This window comes from Hibiscus syriacus, unplaced genomic scaffold (assembly GCF_006381635.1).
Source record: "Hibiscus syriacus cultivar Baekdansim isolate YM2019G1 unplaced genomic scaffold, ASM638163v2 tig00001262_pilon, whole genome shotgun sequence".
Taxonomy (NCBI): domain Eukaryota; kingdom Viridiplantae; phylum Streptophyta; class Magnoliopsida; order Malvales; family Malvaceae; genus Hibiscus; species Hibiscus syriacus.
In genome coordinates this window covers 107,722-127,697 of record NW_024061856.1, presented here as the reverse complement: position 1 = coordinate 127,697, position 19,976 = coordinate 107,722, and the positions used below count along the sequence as shown (strand labels likewise).

Sequence of the window (19,976 nt, the reverse complement as noted above, 5' to 3'; positions counted from 1 at the left end):
AACCTTGCTCTGGTAATCGTCGCTGTAGTCGTTTGTGTACTAATGTTCATTTTCAATGTCTACCTCCTCGTTAATTATCAGCACCCGGACGACGCCAACCAAGCTTATTTCCCCAAATTCGTCGTCGTTTTGGGACTCTCTGTTGCCGCCATTTCCATACTCATGTTACCGGCTGATGTCACCAACCGTCAGGCTTGTAGGCATGCGATATACAACGGCGCATGCAATCTCACCTTGCCTATGAAAGATCTCTGGCTCGCCATTTATATCGTCGATGCCGTGCTCGTTTTCTTCGTAATCCCCTTTGCTATGTTCTTCTACGAAGGGGACCAGGATAAGTATGTGTTTCTAGGACTTGATAGTTAAAAGTTATTTGATTATATCGATGCATTGCTCTGTTCTTATTTTTAATTTTATCTATTTGGTTTTGATTGCAGGAGTGTTGGCAAACGGATAAAGAGCGCGTTGCTATGGGTGATGACAACTGCAATAGTTTGTGCTCTCTTGCTTGGCATTCTATATGGTTGGGTTATCCTTGCCCCCCCTTTTCTTTAATTTCATTAGCATTTCTCTTTAATCGAAAAGTTTTTGCGTGCCATTGAAGAATTGAGCTCTATGTTAATTTAGGAATAGGACCATGATATTGATCATTGGGATACTCTGTTAATGTTTTGAATATAAATTTTGATTTAAGGTGTTTTTACAATTAGAAGATCTTAGAAAATATTTTAAACGGATTGGCATGCTAGAGCTGGTGCTTGCATTAAGCGGATAACTAAGCAATCCGTTCTACGTTTCCTGTGAGTGTTTGTTTACGTACTTTTCTGGTTTTATTATAGTAGTCATACCAATGATTTTATCATTTTGAATGGTATATCAGGGCTAGTTGGAAAGGTAGATTTTACTGTTAGGCACCTATGTTCTGCCACTACTAATTTCCCAGGTAATTGGGATTTCACCAGCAGTCAGCCATGTATTGGTGGAGCTGGCACACGAGCGGTTAGTTATTCATTTATCCATTTAAATTGCAATGAATCCTTTCTTTATTCTGTAGAATATTTTTGTTTGTCTCATTATTTTACATTCTCTTCCATTATTTTTCTTTTGTTACAGTGCTCTGCGTATACTGCAAGTGCTTCATCAGAAAAAACATGGACTATGCGCACTACATTTCCAGAATATGTTGTCGCTCTTGCTACAATTGTTGGATCTGTTCTTTTCTCGGTAAATTTCTTGCAAATTTTAATATATGTGATATTTTGTTTGGAGTTTAGATAGCAACTGTAGCTTGTAAATTTTGATCTTTGTGTTTTGTTAGAATATATTGCTTGCATCTTGAAATTTTCGGTTAGATATTTGGTGGTGTAGGTATTGCTTGTTTGCCTCTTGGGCTTATCGCTTCATTTATATTGCTTATGATGCTTCATCCTGCCATATGAAACCATGCAATGCAGTAGGAAGATAGTATTTGCATTTCATACTGTATTTGCTTATAGTCATAGTTGGTATTGTAGGAAGCAACTTAACTTGGTAAAAAGGCAAGAGAACTGAAGAAAGCAGCTGATGCACTTCATCAGAAAGAAAGAAGTGGTTCTAAGGGTAGAAAGTGGCGTAAAAATGTTAAGGCTGTGGAAAAGGTCTACGCAAAGTCCTACATTTTAATTTTCCATTGAGCTATATTTTGTGCCATTTTGATAATAATTATGTTGACCAAGCCAGCTTTAGTCATCAGTAGTAGATCCCTCTAGTTCTAATGTTATTTTTCATTTTGAGTGTTCCTATTAAACTTAAAGATCTGATTAATTCAACAATTTGGCTTGTGTTATAATAGTTATTATTCTCAGATAAGTTATATTTTGACCATGATATTAACTTGTGGCATTTCCTTTTGTGGTTTCTTAGTAAAGAGTTGAAGTTAAATAGTGAGCATGGTTTTAGGGGATGCTAAAATAGCCATCTGATGGAGTTTTCACATACTGTGGCATTGTTCATTATCCATTGCTATTGATACTGTTACGTTCTTGATTAAAATTTTTAGGAGTTGCTTCAGCTGGAAGAAGATGTAAAGCTACTGGAAGAGATGTACCCTCAAGGAGAAAAGGTATCTAATATGAATTGCTGGACTTCTAGTATGCATGACACTTGGTTATGGTCCCATTCCCCTTTTCCGCTCCTTTTCTCCCCTATTCTATTAACTCCCTTCCCATGACATTTCAGGCTGAAACATCCTGGGCCTTGACTGTTCTTGGATACTTGGCGAAACTTATTTTGGGAATCCTAGGGTGAGTGCTTAGTTCCTTTTTGTTACCTGTAGAATTTTTTTTAATTCCGGGGCAGTATTATTGCTGTGAATTAGCAATTGAGTTTGGATAATTTCATGAACCTAGCAAACCCACGTGTTTTAGTGAGAGAAGCTCCAGCTTCTCTCTAACCTAGGCGTTTTCAAAATTCAAATTTCAAATTTCCACGAGCTCAGGCGTCTCTCCACCGAACCCCCAGGCGTCCGCCACCCGCCGCCGCTGTCAGCCGTCATCCGCCACACTCTGACCACTGTTTTGACGTCGTTTTTTCTTGGGAAGATCGCCGGCACAAGGTGTTTCCTATTCTGGGTTTGGTTTTCCGATTAAGACTCTTATTCGTCGTAGATCTAAACGTTGCTCACGGCCGTTTTCGTCTCCATCCGTTGAACGTACACCGGACATCGCATCTCCACCGTACTCAAAGCCTTTTTGCGACCATAACACATTTTCTTAGTGTCGAGAATAGTTGCATCTCTCCATGATTTTGTAGTGAGCAGTTTCAGCAAGAACAGACGCACACTACTCCAAACCTTCTGCTTTTCTCCTCTGTCGACCCAGTCTTCAGACTCATCTATTGGTGGATTTCCTCCGACACTGCCGATTCAGCTTTGAGCTCTTGTTCTGGAAATTTTATTTCCAAGGGTGACATGTAGACTTCAGTTTACTTCGCCGGCAGAACAGACGTTCACTGCTCCAAACCTTCTGCTTTTCTCCCCTGTCGTCCCAGTCTTCAGACTCATGTATTGGTGGATTTCCTCCGACACTGCCGATTCAGCTCTGAGCTGTTGTTCTGGAAATTTTATTTCCAGATTAGTTCGTCAAGTATCTGGGTTTTTCACTTCATCAGTCTTTCATCACATGCCGGGTGCTGAATCCACCCTTTTCTCCAGCAGAGACCTTCGGTCCATGCCCATACACCCTCTGCAGCTGCACCTTTTCCGCCATCTCACCCTTCTAATCATGATGAGGTTCATACTATCTTCATTATGGGTTTGCCTGAAGACGTCAAAGAGAGAGAGCTACATAATCTACTTAGATGGCTTCCAGGTTATGAAGATTCGCAATTGAACTTCAAGGGAGAAAAGCCTAAGGGTTTCGCTCTCTTCTCAAATGCAAAATTTGCAGTTGTTGCCAAGGATGCCCTTCAGAAAATGGTTTTTGATGCTAAGTTGAAGTCTCTTTTGCACATTGAGATGGCAAGGAAGAATCTTGTTGTTAAAAGAGGATTAGTTACTGATTCTGATGCTTTTGACAATAATGGACGTTTTCCTGTTCATCCAGTACTGCCATTGCCAAATCCAGCTTCTGTAGGATCTCCTAGTACTCATGTGCCTGTTAAAACTAGGTGTTGCGTTAAAAAGTCTGCAGTAGATGGTGTCCACGAGAGAATCAAGGAGTCCACCACAAAGGGGTCCAGTAATGACAAGTCTGGACGTTACACGTTATTTATTGAAATTTACCAGAGAAGATCCATTGGAAGAGGTTTGGATCTTTATTTTGCTCTCACGGTCGGGTACTTGATGCTTTTATTCCAAATAAAAGAAATTCAAAAGGAGTTCGCTTTGGTTTCATTCGTTTCGCATCAATCGAAAAAGCAAGGAGAGCGATCTCAAAAATGAATGGCTATCATATCGACGGTAACAAAATTGGTGTTTCTTTCGCTAAATTCAAACCTCGACATTCCTTTTGGAGAAAGTCCTCGACAAGTGTTCTTCGTAAGTCGAGATGGAAGATGATTCGAGGAAGAATCATTATAAAGATGAAGGCGTTATAGATGAAGAAAAACTTCAGGTGCTGAGCAATTGTCTAGTGGGGTGGTGCAAAGAATTTATCAAAATCGGTCATCTCGCTAGACAAATGCATGCAAAGGGCCTCACTGGCTTCTCCTTAATGAGAGTTGCTGGTAATGCGGTATTAATGATTTTCGAAGACTCTGCTTCATTGAGAAGTGTTAAGAATGATAAATCAAAGACTCTCGCAGAGTGGTTCTCCATAGTCGAAGCTTGGTCAGAGAGTTTGGTAATGGAGTGTCGCCGAGTATGGTTAGTTTGCGAGGGTGTTCCGTTTCACGTATGGAATTGGGATACTTTCAAGAACATTGCTGATTATTGGGGTCAGTTACTAGCAATCGATGAAAGCTGTCAGTCATCATCATCCTTTGATCGGGCAAAAATTCAAGTCTTCGTAAAGGCTGGTGCGAGAATTGATGCGATGTTGGAATTGAAGGTTGGGGACAACTCCTTCAAGATCATGGTGCATGAGATAGAGCCTTCTTTCAAGCCAAACTCTTGGACTCCTGAAGTAGACGAATCTCATTAGATATCGTCTCTCTAATTGTGTTTTGATTTAGTTTATATGGTTGCAGGTGTTGCGTCCCTTTTGTATTATGTTCTGTTGCGTTGTTTTAATTCTATTGCTGGAGGTGTATTTAGAAATAAGGTGATTCGATTGTGACTTTGGATGAGGTTTTATGAGCTTAAGGTGTTTGTTGTAATGGTGAATATCACCATAGGAGGATATTCCGTGTTATCTTTTGTATTGGGTATTATTATTAATAAACTTTGAGGTACTCTTTTCTTCTTCCAATGTTCGTTAACATACTTCTTAGTATGTGAACGAATACGAATGGAGTTTTTAATGAGACCTCTAACTTCTATAAAAAAAAAATAATTTCATGAACTTTATGGACGTCAGTGGTTAATGTGAATATGCTATAATAACAGGATATTTTAAAATGTGAGCTTTATTTATGCACCAATCAATTGCTGCTGTCCTTAGAATAAGGGATTACAATAGAGCTTTTGAGATATATTTGCATGCATTGAACTGATGATATTGGCCTCTGACTATCTAAAAGGAGTTATTTAACTTGCAATTTGCCCTGCACTGTGTTAGGTTAATTGTTTCAGTGGCATGGGTTGCTCATATTGCCATATACCTTCTGATTGATCCACCACTTCATCCCTTCCTGAATGAGGTTTTCATCAAGCTGGATGATATATGGGGTAATTTGTAAACCATTTTGAAGTTTGTTTCTTTCTATTTTTCTTTTAAAATTTAAGGAAATATATATTTTATATTTTGTCAGGTCTTTTGGGTACTGCAGCATTTGCATTCTTTTGCTTCTACCTTCTGCTTGCTGTAATTGCTGGTGCAATGATGCTTGGTCTGAGATTAGTTTTCATTATGATTCATCCTATGAAGTAATGGGTTTTGTTTTGATGCTATTTTGGTTAATTTCCTATGATTGGGTAAATCACCAACAGCCTGATATGTGTTTAACGGACTTTCTTAGGTGGGGAGCTACACTGATGAACTCTTTTCTGTTCAATGTGGCACTTATTCTTTTGTGCTCAATAAGGTTGCTGATTGCTCATTTATTCAAATCTTGTTTCAGTGTTATCTCAAGGCGCCTGCTATTAGATCAGTGTTGAAACTGTATCTCCGTGTTTTTGCGTGGTTGGTGAAAATTATATGCTTGTTATATAGAGGGAACTTGTTTTCAACATTATCTGGTGGGAATATTGTTTGTATTTGCAACTTCAGTGTCATACAGTTCTGTTCTACAGCATTTGGGTACTATGCTCAAGCAACCGATGCCCAGGAAATACTCGGCCATACATTGCAGTCTCTTCGCGGAATTAAATATTTGTGCTTAAAATCCCAGTTTTACCCTAACCATACATGTAGGTATTTAATCGTATTCTACTGATGATTGCACTGTCGTTACAGGTACAATGTGTTTCAAATTGCATTCATCGCTCTAGCAGGGCTGACCTTCGTATATTATATTGCCTTTGTTTCAGCTAGCTTTACTTCTCTCTCTCCCCCCCCATTTTTCTGAGGAATTGTGTTTGTGTGCTCGCTAGATTTCAAGGTCCGGTTTCTGTTTTCTGTTTGGACATTTTAGGGCTGGAGAAGAAAAAAGCCTAGCGGCAAATTCCAACTTTCGTCTTAAGAATGTCTTCCCTCGAAGATGATGCACCGTTTCGATGCTTGGACGACTACAGCCTGATTTTGCCGTAATGTGGAAGGTAGGTCAAATCCCGTCTGAGTTGTATATCTGGTTGCCTGAAGTAGGAGCACGAGAGTGCTGCTAGTGCTTTTTTTAATGTTTGCTTTCCTCGCCTTTTGTATGTATGCTCTAATTTTTTATTTGATTAATGCTTCCACATTTTGGCTTGGGCATGTAATTGAGGTATCCTTGAGAGTTGAGTTGACTCATGGGAATTTGGTTTGTTTGTCGAACTTGTTTTCATGCCATTGTAACCACACAAAAAAAAATGAACAGATTCATTGTTTTGTTTGAAACACACGAAAACTCCCCGATAGGGGTCTCTTAATGATGGACACAATATTTTATATCTAAGATCGTTAATTTTTAAGAAGTTATATTAAAAGTTTAAGAAGAAAAATATTTCTTTTTATAATCGAGACTACTTGGTGGGTTTTAATCATTGATAATTTTCAAACATAGTTTAGTACATTTCAAGTATAGTTTCGAATCTATTTTTAATTCTAAAGTTGTATATAATTACGTGACCTATTTCACCTTTTTGTCAACATGAAAATTTGCAGGGCTTGAAGTAACTTCACAATTAGAAATTGTCCATCATATTTATGGAATATGATATTGAGTAGCTTGGGAGTCTATTTACACGCGAAGAGAAACTAGGAACGCCTCTTTCTTTTCACATGTTTTTCAAAGTAAACAGATGCCATAAAAGTAAAAATTAACCTAACCTTTCTAATTCTTTGAACTTTTAAAATTTAATCTTTCTACTGTTAATTCTAAAAATTAATTTTTTACTCGTTTGATTTAAAAACTAAAGTCTTATTGATGATTTTATTAAACAAAAATAGAGACAATTTCAAAAGATTGAAGAATATCGAGGATCAAGGAAACGGTAGCTTACTTGGGGTGGTGGTTGGATTTCAAGTTCGAGACGTTTAAGGTCTTCCCATCTCGGTTTACGAGATCATAGACCGAATCTTCGCCGAACTCAATTGGCAATGAGGTGCTGCATAGACTTGGTTCCCAATCTGCATCTTCCATGGCTTTCAAGATCTCTTTAGCCACCAACTTGCTCCCTTCGGAAGAGAAATGGATGCCATCCCTATTATCACATATCAACTTTCATTAAGAAAATGTGAACATGGACGAAGTAAAAAAAAGAAGTGATTATTTTGAAAGCAAACTTACGTAAAGCAAGTAGTCATCCAGTCATCTCTTTGCTGGATTGCAGTCCAAAGATCAACACATATTACACCCCCTTCTTGGCATAACTTTACACAAGCTTGGGAATAAACCCAGCTGCCTTCGTTGGTTCGACCCGTAATACCAAGTGTTTCGTGCATTTGTTTCTCGTTCACCGGTGGAGTACTAAGAAACAACACACGAGTCTTCTCTGATAGGCCCTGAAGATCAAATCATAAGTGGCATAGTGCCCATGGTTTTATACCAGATGAACTATCAATCTTTAGGTATTCCTACTTTTCTTGGGTAACAAGGAAATATCAATCTTTAGGTATTTCTATCTTATTTGGGTAATAGGCAAACATAAAGAGAGTGACTGAAACTAAACTAGTCAATTATGACTCGAGTTTGAATATCTGATCCGATCTCTTCGAATCTAAACTCATTTCAACTCAATTTGACAATCAAAGACAAAATTCAAATTCATCAAACCTAAACTCAAAACTAAAATAAATACGAAACATGAATTATTCAACATGAAATTATACGGACCCAACTCGAAAACCGTACTATAATGATAATGTACCTTGAGATGCATAGCAATCTTCTTCATGTTCTCAACATATTCCGGAAGAGGTACATGTGGGCCAAGGCCAGATGGGTGCGGTTCAATTGAGTCATTGCCGCCAAAGTAAACTATCACCAATGAAGGTTGTACTACACCATCCTTCATTCATATAAGTTAATTAAGTAATTTCTTTTTAAACTTTTGAGAATAAAGTGTAAAAAAATACATATGAATTCAACCAAAAAAAAAAACATACCTGTGGAAAGACTTTGGTTAGAACCTCTAAAGCACGCCTCGAGTTCCACCCTGCGTATCCTCGCAGTACTATGTCTGCCTATGTTCAATTGCACGTAATTATGGTTTTCACAACACTCAAAGAATTTCAGCCGATCAATAATTCTATATATACTCGTCTATATTATATACCTTGCGAGCGTATGTATGAGCAAGAATGGCACCCCAACCTTCGTTGCTGAAACTAAACTGAACGATTGAAGATCCGAAGAGAACGACGAGAGGTCTGCATGGACCAACCATGTCTATAGGCTCTTTCTGTTGCTGTTGCTGTTGTTTCAGACAAAAGTTAAAGTGTGTTGTGTGTTTTTGGTTTGGTTTCTCGTTGGGTTTACAATTTTATATTGAGATTGTAATTGAGTTGAATGGATGGGGTATTGAGGAACCTTTTGTTTGAATGGTTCAGAGGCAGCCGTCAGTAGTTTAATAAGTAATAACCATTTAAATTAGGAACAAGTAACAATGGTGGAAAACCATTCATAGTTTATGGTTCATTTGAATTACAGGCCTAAATGCTCTGTTTGAGATCAAATTTAGAGGGAAAAACTAAGCCTTTTATTTCTTGGTATAATCACAAACTTAGTCCTTAACTTTTATATTTTTATCAATTTCACTCTTAACTTTTTTAGCTGAATTTGGCTTTACATTTCAAATTTAAAGAAAATGGTAAATTGCCTACGTGGTAGTTCTAAAATTTGTATAATTCACTTAACAGATTTCACACCAATTTTTTTAAATAGTTTAGGTGATTATAAAGCAGTGTTTATTCAATACTTTTTAACCAATTAACAATGCACATATACCCAGGAACAACGGCTTGAACTCATGAAACAACGGCTTGAACTCATGAAATCTAGAGAAAATAACATTCTCTTTTACCACTGAAACTACTTGATGGGTTCAACCACTGTACCAATCTAAATGAGTTATATTTTGTTGATAAAAATAAGCTTAAATATTTGACAAAAATAATATTTATGTTAAATTGTGATCGAAATTGATCACATTTTGGATGAATTATAAAAAAATATTTAATAAATAATAAAGAAAATAATAATATAAAAATATCCATATTTTATATTATTTTTTCTTAACTTTCACCAATAAGATGATAACATGTGTCACCATGACAAAAGATTAAACTTTCTGAATTATTTATAAAAAATAGTATCTTATTGAAAACAATATAACCATTAAAGATAAAATTTATTAAATTGTTTTTGGATTAAGAGTAAATTAATTGAATATGTAAATATGAAAGACTAAATATATACAAATTTTAAAACTGTCACGTCAATAATTCTGTTAACATTTAATATCATGTGGCTTAATTGACGTAAAAAATGAAAGTTTAATAACTCAATTAATTATCTTTTGTTCAATGATCAAATATAATTGATCGGTGATTTAATGAACAACTGTAATATACCATCTAAACTAAACAATTAATCAACCAATGAATTATTATTATTATTTTGATTAATTTGGTAAATATAAGATAATATATGTTCAAATAAAATTCTCAAACATTTAATATTGACGCTTGTACCCTGATATTGTTGGTTCTCGAGAACCCGGACCTAAAAGATAACAATAGTTCATTTACCATCGAGGTAACTAGGGTTTGTGCCAACCACCCAATGAGTTAGATATTAATATTTATACAAAAAAACTTTCCAAGAAATTGTCCACCATATTTATGGAATATAATATAGAGCAGCTAAATTTTAATAGTCCAAAGAGTAGCGAGAACCAGGGGCAAAATTAAACCTAAAACGATCCTAATTTGGCAAGTGGTGGGAATTCAATGTCTGAAACATTCACGGTCTTTCCATCCTGAGTAACGTGATCAGTGACTGAATCTTCTCCGAATTCAATTGGCAATTTGGTGCTGCATAAACTTGGTTCCCAGTCTGCCTCTTACATGGCTTTCAGTATCTCTTTAGCCACCAACTTACTCCCCTCGGAGGAGAGATGGATGCCATCCCTGTTATCATAGGAACCCACATTTATCAACTTCTTTGGAATCATTAAACCACAAGTAAAAGTATTGTATAGGTCCCTATACTATTGCATATAGTGCATGTGTCCGTAGTGGCGGATCCAGAAGGATCTTTTAGGGGAGACAAATAATGGTAGATTTAGAAATATTTTTTAAGGTGGCACACATATTAATAACACAATTTTTAAATGGGTAGACAAAAAAAATTTTGGGTGGGCAACATCAGTAAAATAAGTAACTAATCGAAAAAAATTTGAATTTCAAGGTAGACACGTGTTCACCCTCAAGTAGCTATGGATCCGTCACTGTGGACACACATATTCTAAAAACACAAATTTTTTGAATGGAGTAGGAACAAATAATATTATATGGATAGACACCATCAATAAAATAGATAATTAACCAAAGAAAATTCGAATTTCAGGATTCACACGTGCCCACCCTCAAAAAGTTATGGGTCTGTCATTGTGTGTACATCATCACTTATGTACACGTGATATGTGTTACGTCATCATTTATATATGTGGTATGTGTCACGTCATCACTTGTGTATGTATGATATGACATATCATCACTTTACATACCATACTTGCCATGTCAACTATAATCATTAACCATTAACGATTTCTGTCTAACCATGTGACATTTTATCTCGAAATAAAACATAAAGTCAAAGTATTTAAAAAGAATACGAGTAAAAGTGATTAATTCGTGGTAGTATGAATTCTGGTATTATGCATTATTAAAACAAAAGTATTGTATTGGACCAAAATGCACTATATGCTGCACTACAGTATCTACATATGATCTTTACCTTTAAACACAACATGGAAATATTCTAATCTAGGCAATACAAGGATTTTGATTAGTGTGAAAGCAAACTTACGTAAAGCAAGTAGTCATCCAGTCATCTCTTTGCTGGATTGCAGTCCAAAGATCAACACATTTTACACCCACTTCTTGGCATAGCTTTAAACAAGCTTCGGAATAGACCCGGCTGCCTTTATTGGTTCGACCGGAAATGCCAAGGATTTCATGTATTTGCTCCTCGTTCACCGGTGGAGTAGTAAGAAACATCACACGAGTCTTCTCCGATAGGCCCTGAACATCAAGCCATAAGTGGCACAGTGCTCATGATTTTATACCAGATGCACTATCAGTCAAAGGTATCATAGTTTACTTTTGGTAACAAGGGAACACAAAAGAATGATCCATATTCAAACTACATTTCTTAATTTTGATCCGAATCCAAAAACCCCAACCTGATCGATATAAACTCAACCCCAAAACTACTCGAAATGTAACAAGAAGTTACCTGGAGATTCTACTTGCTATACTAATAATGTACCTTGAGATGCATAGCAATCTTCTTCATGTTCTCAACATATTCCGGAAGAGGTACATGAGGACCAAGGCCAGATGGGTGGGGTTCAATGAGTCATTTCCACCAAAGTAAACTATCACCAATGAAGGTTGTATTACACCATCCTTCATTCATACAAGTTAATTAAGCAATTTCTTTTTAAACTTTTGACAATAAAGGGTCAAAAATATATATGGATTCAACTAAAAACAAAAAAGCAATACCATACCTGTGGAAAGACTTTGGTTAGAACCTCTAAAGCACACCTCGAGTTCCACCCTGCGTATCCTCGCAGTACTATGTCTGCCTATGTTCAATTACACATAATCATGGTTACCACAATGATGTATATTAAGAATATATTGACAACACATCTTAGAGAGGCCCAAGTGCTAAAACTCGGGTAAGAGTACAACTGAGATCACTCAATAGGTTCTCGACTATGCATATTCGAATGCAAATAATGGGTTCTCTGTTTCATAAAAGGATTTCACCCAGAATAAACCACCGAATCTAGAACTTTTTTAAGCTGAAATGAAACCTGGGTATCAACGAAATCACTCTCCTTTGTGCCTAAATATTAAACCCAGAAAAATGAATAAATGGAAAGAAGAAAAAGGATAATATATCATATACCTTGCGAGCATATGTATGAGCAAGAATGGCGCCCCAACCTTCGTTGCTGAAGCTAAGCTGAACGATGGAAGATCCAAAGAGAACGAAGAGAGGTCTGCTTGTACCTAACATGTTTGAAGGCCCACTCTCTCTGCTTGTACCTAACGATGGAAGGTCCCTTGTTGTTGTCAAGCGGTTAGGCGAGTTTCTTGGTTACCCTTTTTCATTAGAGGACGAGAGAGAGAGAGGGAGTGGTTGAAGACATAGTGAAGCTGTGTTGTAGCGTAGTTTAGCGTCATTTGTACGTGAGTGTGAATTTAAATTTAGGTCTTTTCATAAAAAATAAGAAAATTTTGGAATTATTTCATTGTTTTATATATATATATATTCAATCATACAGTGGCTAAGTATTTAACGATTATGTGATCAAAATAGAAATAAATTGAAAGTTTAATGAGTGAATTAATAATTTTTAAATTTAGTAACTAAAATAAAAGTGAGAATTAAAATTGGCAATGGAATTTATACTTTATCCAAAAGTATTATATGTTAATTTAGATTTTTTATATCATTTCAAGGGTTGTGAGAAAAATTAAATGTCCATTTTAACTATGATGTTCGAAATTAAAATATATATATATACTTAAATAATATTTTAATTATTTTTTATTTAAAGGTTAAAAGTCAAAATCAATGATAAGAATTTGAGATATTGAACAGAATTTTGAAGTGTCCAAGATGGAATTTGAGAAAATTAAGGCTTTGTATTAAAAAATCAGATAATGATGTAACATCATTTTTTTATTAAGCTAAGTTGATTACAAAGTAATATTTGTTGTAAATACTCTCAACCATTTGACAATAAACGTTCAATTATCATTGTAGTCGTGGAGCTCGAACCCATGATTTTTAGGGACATTAACGATTCCTTTAGCCACTGAGGTAAGTTGATTCGTGCGGCGTAACATAATTTTAAAAAACCATGTCATCATCACTTAACTGTATTGAAAAAAGCTAAAAATGTAATAGAATATAAACTTGTCAAGTAATTTCCGTGATAAAAATGAAGTGTTGTTTTTCTTATGAATCTTGGGTTCAAGTAACGATATATGTAGGGCAGGGATAGGGTCAGGAATTGAATTATGAGAAGAGCAAGTTGTTTAACTTTAAAATAAATAGGGTCTTTAAAAGTAATTAAGCTAATAAAATGAAGAGATTAAAGGTTTAATTTCAATGATTTTAAAATTTGATGGCCTCAAAAAATAATTAAACCAAATAATTTAAGGATTAAAAATTAATTCCATTAATTTAAAACTGTCAGTGTCCTAAAAAGAATTGTACAAAATTTTTTTTGAAAGGAGCAAAGGTTTAATTGTAGTGATTTCAAAACTACAGTGGCTTGAAAGGTAATTAGACCACCAAAGTTAGGGGCATTGCCCCTCCCACCTATAACGTGAGTCTATCCTGCCATATGTGTTATTGATTGTTAAGAAATATTCTAAATAGATATATTTAAATGTACATTTAAGTCAATATGTAGAAGGTGATAAGTTTAGGGGGCAAATGTACATTTAAGTCAATATTCTAATAAGAATGTTTTAAATAATTTGATAATATCAAGGGTAAAGTACAAATGATCTTTTGACTATTGGATATTATTTTACTAATCAATCGATTATTAAAAGTTATAAAATAGTACATTAATATAGATAATTATTTTGTTGAGTCACTCAACTATTAAAAATTATAAAATGATCATATGACTAATTATTATATTCCAAACTCGTCATATTTCGTTGCAAAATTAATAGTGGTACGAGCTGGACGTTAACATGGTAATTTAGATATGATAATCGTTTGAGATTATGAGATCATATTTTATTATTAAATTTGCATTTAATAACATGATATATAATAATGATGAATACGAGAAATTAACGAACAATATCTGCAACTTTTATTTTCTATTATTCAATCGCACTAAATTGGTAATCAGAAGTGCAACTAGGGAAATGATTATTAGAAATAATGCACAGAATCTGCATCTAAGGGTTAAAAATACGTAAAATTCATGTTCAATGACAGATTGGCATGATTATTAAGGGTTAATAAATTTCCATATTAGCTATTTTATTCAAAAAAATCATACCTATTTTATACCGGGCGAGGAGATGGCATAGGATTTTTTCTAATAAATCATTGGTTGATTACAGTTTTTTTTAGATAGAAAAAACTAAAGTTGTAGGTAAAATTTTAAATTTAAAGATTTTTTGGTATATAAAAAGTAGATTAATAACATGAAAAATCTAAGATTCTGGAAATTGACGGCAGCTTGAACGATACGTAGAAAGTAAGCAGATTTTCTCTAATTTATTTGATCCACTCATCCAGGATAAATTTGATAATAATTTCTGGTGTGAAAAAGAAAGATGGGTTCCTTTGAAGAAGAACCATGTCTATTGGAGAATGGAAATACCAAAGGTTCCAGCAAGGAGAATCGCCATGGAAAGACTTTAATCACCATGTCGTCTTCCTTGCGATCGAAGTCGGACTTATCGCTTGTTTCCAGGGTCCGATGTCCGATGCTTCGGCATTTCCTCGCCAATCTTCAAGAGGTCGTTTTAGGGACTAACTCTCAGTTGTCATCCCCGTTATTCCACTCGCCTTTGCTGCTCGGTGCTATGGTTTTGCAAGATTGAGTTCGTCTTCTCATTATTTGTTTATATTCCTCAATGGAAGAACCGCAAACGTTTATGATCGTTTTCCTCTAAAACAGTCCTGGGTTTTGCTTTGAGTTTACTTGGAGTTTCTGCATTGGTTGAACGAATCAGCTTTCTCACCGAGTGAGCCAGATTTTATACTTGTGCTTGATCGTGTGTGTGTATATATATATGACAAATAATTTTTTCCTGTTTATCTTGTTTTCCTTTCTGTATATTGCAGGTGAAATTGCTTATTACATCGATCCAACAGGTACGTTCATAATACTATATTTTACTCACGTTCAAGGTTGGGGTTATAGAAGGGGGTGAGTGAATGAAGTTTGAAAGAATAAAATTATGTTCGTGTTCGTTTATTTATTTTTGAAGATATTCATATTCAGTTTATTTTTATTTAAATTTTTAGTATCGTGTTCATATTTATTTATTTATTTACAAAGGTGTTGTATTTGTTCTTTTATTGATTGTGAACATATTCGCGATCATTCAAAGTTCCGGACTAACAATCTCTTTTACCCTTTATTACTAGCCAAAGAAAAATGGTGAAATTATGTCACTAGGCCTTAATTTTTCTAAGCTTCACAGTTTGAACTTCAAAGTTCATCTTATATTCAATTTAATCTCTATCTTCGTTCATATTTAAAATGTAGAAAAATAAAAGGAAAAAAGAGAACCAAATGAATGAGTTTATAAACTAGTCGATAAATGAGCTTATAAACAAGTTTGTTCGTGAACATAAACGAACCGAACACATATCCGTTCATATTCATTCATTTATTAAATGAGCATAAAAATTTTGTTCATATTTATTTATTTGACTTAATAAACAAACATAAACGAACAGTTCATGAACAGTTTGTTGAACGCTCTGTTGATTTATACTCCTAGGTTAGACCCAGAGATGAACGCAAGATATTTACTATGAAATCGAACTTTTAAGTTCAGAACTTGCTGTGAAGTACATATTTTTGATGTTGCAGTGGGAGGGCTGGTGAATGCAACCTGTGGCAATGCCCCTGAGCTGATCATAGCAATTTTTGCACTAAGGCAAAATAAACTAGATATGGTCAAGTATTCCTTGTTGGGCTCAGTTCTATCGAAGTAGGGATGGCAAACGGGCGGGTCGGATGCGGATATCCGCTCCCCCATCTCCATACCCACCTAATATTTTTGAATCCACCACCCATGATGGGTACAAATTTTCAAATTCACACCCGCCCACGCAGGTATTCTCAAATCCATCCCCACACCCACTACCCACTAGTGACGTACCCGTCTAGACCCGCCTGACAACAAACTTAAGTTATACATAAGCAACAAACATAAAAAAACATGTCCATTAAGAAACATAATAAAATAATCCAAGGATTATATGAGTTAAGTGTTAATATAGATCTTAAAGTACATAAACACACCATAATAAAAGACATAATTAAAGTCTAGAAACATAAATGACAAAAACATAATGTTTTTGTTCTTTGGCACAACATTTTAAAATTTCAGACAATACTTGTGACATCTGATACTCCAATATTACAATCATCATTCTCTATTCCTCCAATTGAGAGCGCTCCAATTTAAATTCACTACTACCTACATATATAATAGAAAGTAAAACTAATATAAGTTAGTAACTAAACTTTAATAAGATAATTAAGCACAATTTGACAACTAATATAAACTAAATAATAATATTACCTTTAATATCGGCCCAAAACCAATTCTGAGCACACATTAATGCTTCAATCGTCTCCGGAAGTAGTCGACTACGATAAGAACCAATTACTCTTCCACCTGTACTGAATGTAGATTCTGATGGGACAGTGAAGATAGGAATGCTCAAAATATTCTTTGCTATTTGTTGGAGAGTTGGATAACTATTTCCATTTGTTTTCCACCAGTTAAGAATATCAAAATCATCAACAAATGGTATATTAACAGTTTATAAGTACCTGTCCAAATCAGATTTTTCAGAAATTGCAGTATTATTTTGCTCTACAAATTCAACAAACTCGTTCAACATTGTTCCTTTGCCCTTGGTATTGAAAAAACCAACAGATTTGGTTTTGCTCTTACTTACTTGGTTCTTACCATTTCTATAGCCATACTCATCCACCAATTCATGTAGAAGACCTTCAATTCTATCAACCTCAGCTTGGTTAAAGATCATATTTTACAGTTGAGAAACAAGCATAATCAACTGTAAAATATGATCTTTAACCGAAAGCAAAATAAGCAAAAACTATAAATCAGTATGGAAGCAACACACTTCGCTTTCGTCACCCGTAACCGTACTCTAGTCAACACCATATGGATAAACCAACGCTATCCAACATATGAGTTCAGTTTCATTAACATCTCCTTTTCATCGATAAACAGTCTTATCCTATAGAAAGTCTGCTACAAATGAATTGCTTAACATCATAATTAAACATGCTAAGCTCGAAGGCAAAGATTTTGAAACTAATAAACAAATTACTTGTAGCAATCAAACTGATAATTTCAAAACTTACTCAACAAATAACAGTTCTGGTAATGTAGGATAATTACTTGTAGAAATTGTTTTCAGAGAATAAAGTAATCGGAATCTTTCCTTTTTAATAGAACCCAAAAAGAATAAAAATGAAGGATGAAGCTTACAAAAATATATCTTTTCAACACTGAAAATCACTCAAAAGCTTGTAATTTTAACAGGAAAACAACATTTTCACCATTGAAGTAAAGATCAAATCAGCGTTATTCAACATTGCAGAAAGGAAACGCCTTTTTTCCTTTATTTTTCCTGCTCGAGAAACAAGCAAAATATATGAATCAAAGTTGGGTTTTTGTAGATTTGGGGCACAGAGACTAAAGATTAAAGAAAAAAGAGAGACCAGATTGAAGAAACGTACATGAAGAGTGGAGACGGAAATATCGGTGCAGTAAGATTAAAGACTAAAGGTATCAGATTAAAGATTAAATATTCCTAATATTTGGTTAAATTACATGTTATATCTTATATAATATTAGAATTTATAAATTTGTCTCTAAAATTACACCTAAATTCATAATGGTCCAAAATTTAATGGATATTTAATTGGGCGTGCAAATCACCCGCAACGGGTACCACTTTTTAAATCCAGACCCGCCCACTACCCGCTAAAATTATACCTATCCTCGCCCCAATTGGAGCAGATGCGGTGCGGAATCTACGAAACTGTACCCATTTGCCATCCCTATATCAAACATGCTTTTGGTTCTTGGGACCTCTCTATATTGTGGCGGTATTGCCAATCTCAGAAAGGGGCAGAAATTCAATCGAGTAAGTTACTTGCAACCCAAATTGTTTCATGATTTCTACATATTTGGCTCAAGAGTTGAGGCTGATTTCGATGTTAAACGCATTGTTGGATTTGACAGAGACAAGCCGAAGTGAATTATCTTCTGCTGCTGCTTGCATTACTGTGCCATTCGCTGCCACTGTTGTTTCGAATGGGTGGGGGACCGGCTGCTGTCACGGCCGAACCGACACTGCAGTTGTCGAGAGCCAGCAGCATTGTAATGTTGATAGCATACCTTTCGTACTTGGTCTTCCAACTGTTCACACACCGGCAATTCTTTGAAGCCGAAGAGGTAGTTCAATCGATGTTCATCGATTTTAGAAACTAGAGTCTACCGTGAACTGGATAGTTGAAAGGTATACATACGAAGCTGATATTGTAGAGTACACTTCAGCTGATAAGTCAATTGAACAGGAATAAGAAGAGGAGGAAGATGGCGAATCGGAGGAAGCAGCAGTGATTGGATTTTGAAGTGCAATCATATGGCTAGTCGGACTTACTGCTCTCATCTCTCTGTTATCCGAATATATTGTCGAAACAATTGAGGTAATCATTGTTCCACCACAAATTTTTCTTGCAGACTATTATTGGCTACCTCTACTTTCTTGTTGGTTAACCATAAAATGTGCCATAAGGTGGCACTTACAACTTACAAGGCTAAGCCTATAGTATATTGTACTATATGCTCGTGTACTTGCTCGGACCCTTCATTTTTCTTAAATTACAGGATGCATCGAATTCATGGGGAATTTCCCTTAGCTTTAACAGCATGATTTCGCTACCCGTCATCGGGAATGCTCCAGAACACGTAGGAGCGATCATTTTTGCTTTTAAAGACAAACCGGTAATCAGCATGAGTTTCCTTCTCCTTTAGTTTTAGGCTCTCGGCAGATTAAACAAAATGTTGACAGATACTTTGAAACCATCAAACAAATGCAGGATATCTCTTTAGGTGTTGCATTAGGCTCTGCAACTCAAATCTCCATGTTCGTGGTACGAAATCATAAATCTTAATTCGAACTTGCAGTGTTTTTCAAGTTATTAAGAAAAATCAAGCTTTCAGGTCCCACTATGCGTGGTTGCTGCTTGGACTATGGGATTAACATGGATCTTAATTTCAATCTCCTCGAAACCGGTTCGCTCGCTCTATCGATCGCTGCAGTTGCCTTCGCTTTACAGGCAACAACTACAACTCTTCATTTCAGTCATTAAGACACTCACATATATGTATAGGGGGTTCATTATTGACCAAGTTTGAGTCAAAATTTTGCAGGATGGTAATTCTCACTACCTGAAAGGACTCATTCTGATATTGCTCTACAGTGTCATTGGAGCTTGCTTTTTTGTATCTAAAACACCTCTAAGTAAGAATGAATCAATTCACAGCTATTCATCACTTGAACACTCTTGTTTCTGACTAATTTTTATAGGGGTTTTCCCCTTTTTTTCACCTGACCTAGTGAACCTCACAGACTCTGTGTTAGACATTGCTGTAGGTAATGTTTGAATTTATCAAGAAGAAATATCAGAAGAATTATATTTTTCTTGATTGCTTTACACTTCATCTAAGCTTGCTTACTTATAGTATATTAATAAC

The 19,976-nt window shown here is 35.4% G+C and overlaps 1 protein-coding gene and 3 pseudogenes across 1 annotated transcript; 2 read left to right on the top strand and 2 right to left on the bottom strand.

The window, feature by feature from the left end:
• The first annotated feature begins 3 nt into the window (after window positions 1-3).
• LOC120124081 lies at window positions 4-6,600 on the top strand (annotated as a pseudogene).
• Window positions 6,601-7,212: 612 nt separating this feature from the next.
• LOC120124070 (GDSL esterase/lipase CPRD49-like) lies at window positions 7,213-8,620 on the bottom strand. Its single transcript, XM_039142830.1, has 5 exons — window positions 8,492-8,620; window positions 8,322-8,399; window positions 8,084-8,224; window positions 7,504-7,718; window positions 7,213-7,417 (listed from the first exon to the last, which is right to left on the bottom strand). Exons 1-5 carry the CDS (start codon window positions 8,600-8,602, stop codon window positions 7,213-7,215), a joined length of 750 nt encoding a protein of 249 aa, XP_038998761.1. The 5' UTR covers window positions 8,603-8,620.
• A 1,308-nt stretch (window positions 8,621-9,928) lies between these two features.
• Window positions 9,929-12,616, bottom strand: LOC120124019 (annotated as a pseudogene).
• Window positions 12,617-14,758: 2,142 nt separating this feature from the next.
• On the top strand, window positions 14,759-19,557 carry LOC120124008 (annotated as a pseudogene).
• Window positions 19,558-19,976: the final 419 nt, after the last annotated feature.

Excerpts from the sequence above, each read along its gene's own strand:
- LOC120124070 (XM_039142830.1), bottom strand. The coding sequence starts at position 8,602 with ATGGTTGGTCCATGCAGACCTCTCGTCGTTCTCTTCGGATCTTCAATC. Across the intron at positions 8,400-8,491 it reads CTCATACATACGCTCGCAAG|GCAGACATAGTACTGCGAGG; the intron begins GTATATAATATA and ends AATTGAACATAG. Across the intron at positions 8,225-8,321 it reads TAACCAAAGTCTTTCCACAG|GATGGTGTAGTACAACCTTC; the intron begins GTATGTTTTTTT and ends ATATGAATGAAG.